Raw genomic sequence first — 3,504 nt, 5'->3', positions numbered from 1 at the left:
TAATAATAATAAAACAGATTTCACGTATATTAATACTACTTCCAAAATATCACACTAACACAGACAGTAGAAATACTGTTTCAGGTCACCATTGTGCAGCATCCTTATTTTAGCTAGAGTTATCATGTTTAGCTCCAGGATACTACTCAGTGACCAGTCATTAAGTGGGTTATCATATTATCTCCCTGCCATGTTGATGTGATGATGCTTCTTGCTTTCTCCTGCTTGCTTCATATCGCAGTGGATCTTGTCACGACGATTGAACATTACTGATTGAACATGACAGTACACATTTATTGGATACAGGTGGGCGATAAGAAGAATGGGGACTTTTTTGGACAGCTTTTTTCTGACGTACCTTATACCATAGACGAGTTTGGCTTAAGTTTGCTTGATCTTGTTCCGCCCTGCCCGGCTCGTTTATTCTGAGGTGGAATTGTGTGCTGTGGTGAGATAGAAGGCCATCATGATGCGATGTTACTTTCCCGTCTTGCTGGTTTGTGGCTGGCAGCTTGCTGGTACGTATTAACAATAATATAGTACGTTCACAATTAACTTTACAACCCGAATAATTATGGTGTATCAAGGAAGAATATGTTGATTTCCACAATACATGTTAAAAAGTGCAAACCAACAATGTTTTTTTTTTTTAGCTAGCATCCTAATGATGACCCATGTACACACCGTCGGTGTTGAGAGGGATACAAAGTCACTCCAGACAGAGGGAGATGCATGTACTCGATTAAAATAACATCCCCACATGAGAATCGAACTCACATCTCCAGTGTACGGCATCGAAGTGCCTCACCGCTACAACACACACGCCGCAAATGGAAGCGTATATTTACACGATTCCAATAACTCCACATGTCCTAAAATGTGTTCTGGTGTGGTTTGCTCATCTTTTCCTGTCAAACAGCTGTCGTCGTTATATATTCTCTGTTTCATTTTTGTTGCTGTTTTTTGTTACTCTCTCGTAACACCTCTAATCTTCGGTACTTATATGGTCTGATTGTGTTGCAAATGCCACAAATTCATAACTAAAACGACAACAGACGCCATTATAATAGGTCCGTAGATGTCCCCCCACCCCCGCAAAAAAGTTTAGAGAGACAGCCCCTCCTGTAAATGATCCGTACTTCGATTTAGATCTCTTTAACTTACATCACGGTGATGGTGTGGGGATGGTGTGGGGGTTGAGACAAAAAAAATAGAGAAATCATTGGAACAATCACCTGGATCGTTTCCTCTGTTTAAATCATCTTTTCTCAAGACCTCCTGTGACTTTCAGGAAATCACGTCTTTCCTTGAAGTACCTATTTACCAAAAGCCTTTGACTTTCTCACAAGCACAGCCTTTAAAGGTAATGTATCTACTACTCGTACAGGTAAATGTTTTACGCTTGGTGGAATCAGGTACTCGTCAATTTTAGGACATGTGGAGTTATTGAAATCATGTAAATATACGCACCTATCTTAAATAGACGTCGAGACATTTTTGATTAAAGTAGGGGGGGGGGGGGGTTCGCCTGGTTTCCAGAGGTAAAATAAGCTAGGAAATGGCAGTCAGAGTTAGGGGGAAAAGGCAAATTTACGTTTTTGAACCCCTGCTGAACGTTTTTCAGTAAATTCACACAGCTGCGTTTTTAATGGACGTAAAAATGTCAAGCCCAGAAAAATAAATAAATAAACAAACCCCAAGAAAACAGGAAAAAAATAGCCAAATGGGCGAAAATATCAGTTTCTTCGATTTCACAACGATGTCTCACAAACATTTTTTACGCCCCACAGACACAAACAGTATCAGGATCCTCAAAGTTTGCCAGTTTCAGCGTCAAGTTCAAGGATAAGTGTCGTGCGTATTTTCTGAGAAACGTGGTCCTTTGTCTTATAAAACATTTGTTTGGTCCTTTTTTGCCAAGCCTTTTAAAAAAGATTGGAAATATGTCGATCATGTTGGCGAAAGAATAATTGTTGTTTTTAAACTCTACAAACATTATTGAATAGACAATTCGCAACCATCTCTTCCCCCTACAGCCGCTGTGCTGGATTTGCATACTTCACCGAACGAGATCCAGCCTTGCACAGATTTACAAGTGACTATCGCTTGCAGTTTCTTTGACCACAACTCCACCGAGTATTCGCGCCTCGTTTCGATGACCATCTCCCAACTGGGCCAGACGTCTTCTGCCGTTGACCTCGCCTCTGTGGACAGTTTCTCCGGTAGTCAAGTCCACACTCGTGACGTTCCAGGGGTCAGTGTGACAGGAAACATCACTTCAACTGCTACTGAGGGTCATCTAGTTCTGAATTATCCTGTGCTACACCTTGGAGAAGGCGGCCATTTTGTTTGTGAATCCACCAGTATAGACTATTTTGGACACGCCCACCAGGAGACAGCCACAGCAACAGTAGAGCAGATCACTCCAGACGAAAATCCCGGCAACACCATTTCTACAATAATATTGTCAGAGTTTAAAAGACTTTTGGAGAAAAGAGATTACCTGACCCCAGGCTATTACTCTTATGATGAAAATGAAGTTGCCGCATCAGGTACACACGAAGGGCACACATATCTTGCATCGAAAGAAGCCCTATCTTACGAGATTGCTTGGTTAAAATGCGCACAGAAAGGCGGTTATCTGGCTGAGATAAATACACAGGAAGAGTATAATTTTGTCACGGGGTTCCTGAAAAATGCAACCCAGGACCACCTACCACATGGTCTGAGATATTTCATAACAGGAGGAATTGTGAATGGCACCACTTTTCATTTCAGAAGACACCCCGAAGACCCCATGTATATTGTCTGGGCATATTATGAGCCGGGCTATAATGACACACCCTGTTTGAGTTTGGACAAAGAAAATTTTAAATTCGCAGACACAGTTTGTGCTAATACGGATGTGTCGTCCCTGTGTGAACTGCCCTACTCTATGTAGAATAGAACACCAGGTGAAAATTAAATAGTCAAAGGAAATATCCGTAACAGCGTTTAGTACTTTAACCTGCCTACAAGTTACAAAATTCTCTTATTTCTGAACAACATCCCAGCTTAATAGATACCAGATTCATGGACAGCTCCCATTTACTTGAAGGCACATAATACCCAAACGATTTGATACACCCGAGAGATGTGTAATTTATTTTAGATAACTGAAAATGTTTCCTCTAGATTTAAGATTTCTAAATAATTTGAAACTTCTCTGAGTGACTATTTCGTTTCTAGCATTTTTTGATAGTATCTATTTTTGCTGTTACATGATTTTCTACATATATTAAATGCCAGTTGAAAGCTGTGTTGATTTATAAAATTGTTACACAAGAAGGAGTCATGACGATGATGGGGTAGAAGAATACGATGACGTAGATGATGATTGTGATAACGATAATGATGAGTTTTATTAAATATAAAGAACTATATTCAAGTCTCCAGTATTTTTTGTGTGTTGAAAAGCAAAAATGATGATGATGATGATGAAGATGATGATGATGATGATGATGA

At 40.0% G+C, this 3,504-nt stretch overlaps 1 protein-coding gene across 1 annotated transcript; it reads left to right on the top strand.

Moving 5' to 3' along the window:
• The first annotated feature begins 259 nt into the window (after window positions 1-259).
• LOC101854408 lies at window positions 260-3,398 on the top strand. The gene is made up of 2 exons (XM_005097736.2): window positions 260-518; window positions 2,037-3,398. The coding sequence occupies exons 1-2, from the start codon at window positions 467-469 to the stop codon at window positions 2,939-2,941; spliced, it is 957 nt and encodes a 318-aa protein (XP_005097793.1). The 5' UTR covers window positions 260-466; the 3' UTR covers window positions 2,942-3,398.
• The last annotated feature ends 106 nt before the right edge of the window (window positions 3,399-3,504 follow it).

The sequence above is a fragment of the Aplysia californica genome, unplaced genomic scaffold, assembly GCF_000002075.1.
Source record: "Aplysia californica isolate F4 #8 unplaced genomic scaffold, AplCal3.0 scaffold00163, whole genome shotgun sequence".
Classification (NCBI taxonomy): domain Eukaryota; kingdom Metazoa; phylum Mollusca; class Gastropoda; order Aplysiida; family Aplysiidae; genus Aplysia; species Aplysia californica.
The sequence above is the reverse complement of the archived record's forward strand: the minus strand, read 5'-3'. Positions and strand labels throughout refer to the sequence as shown.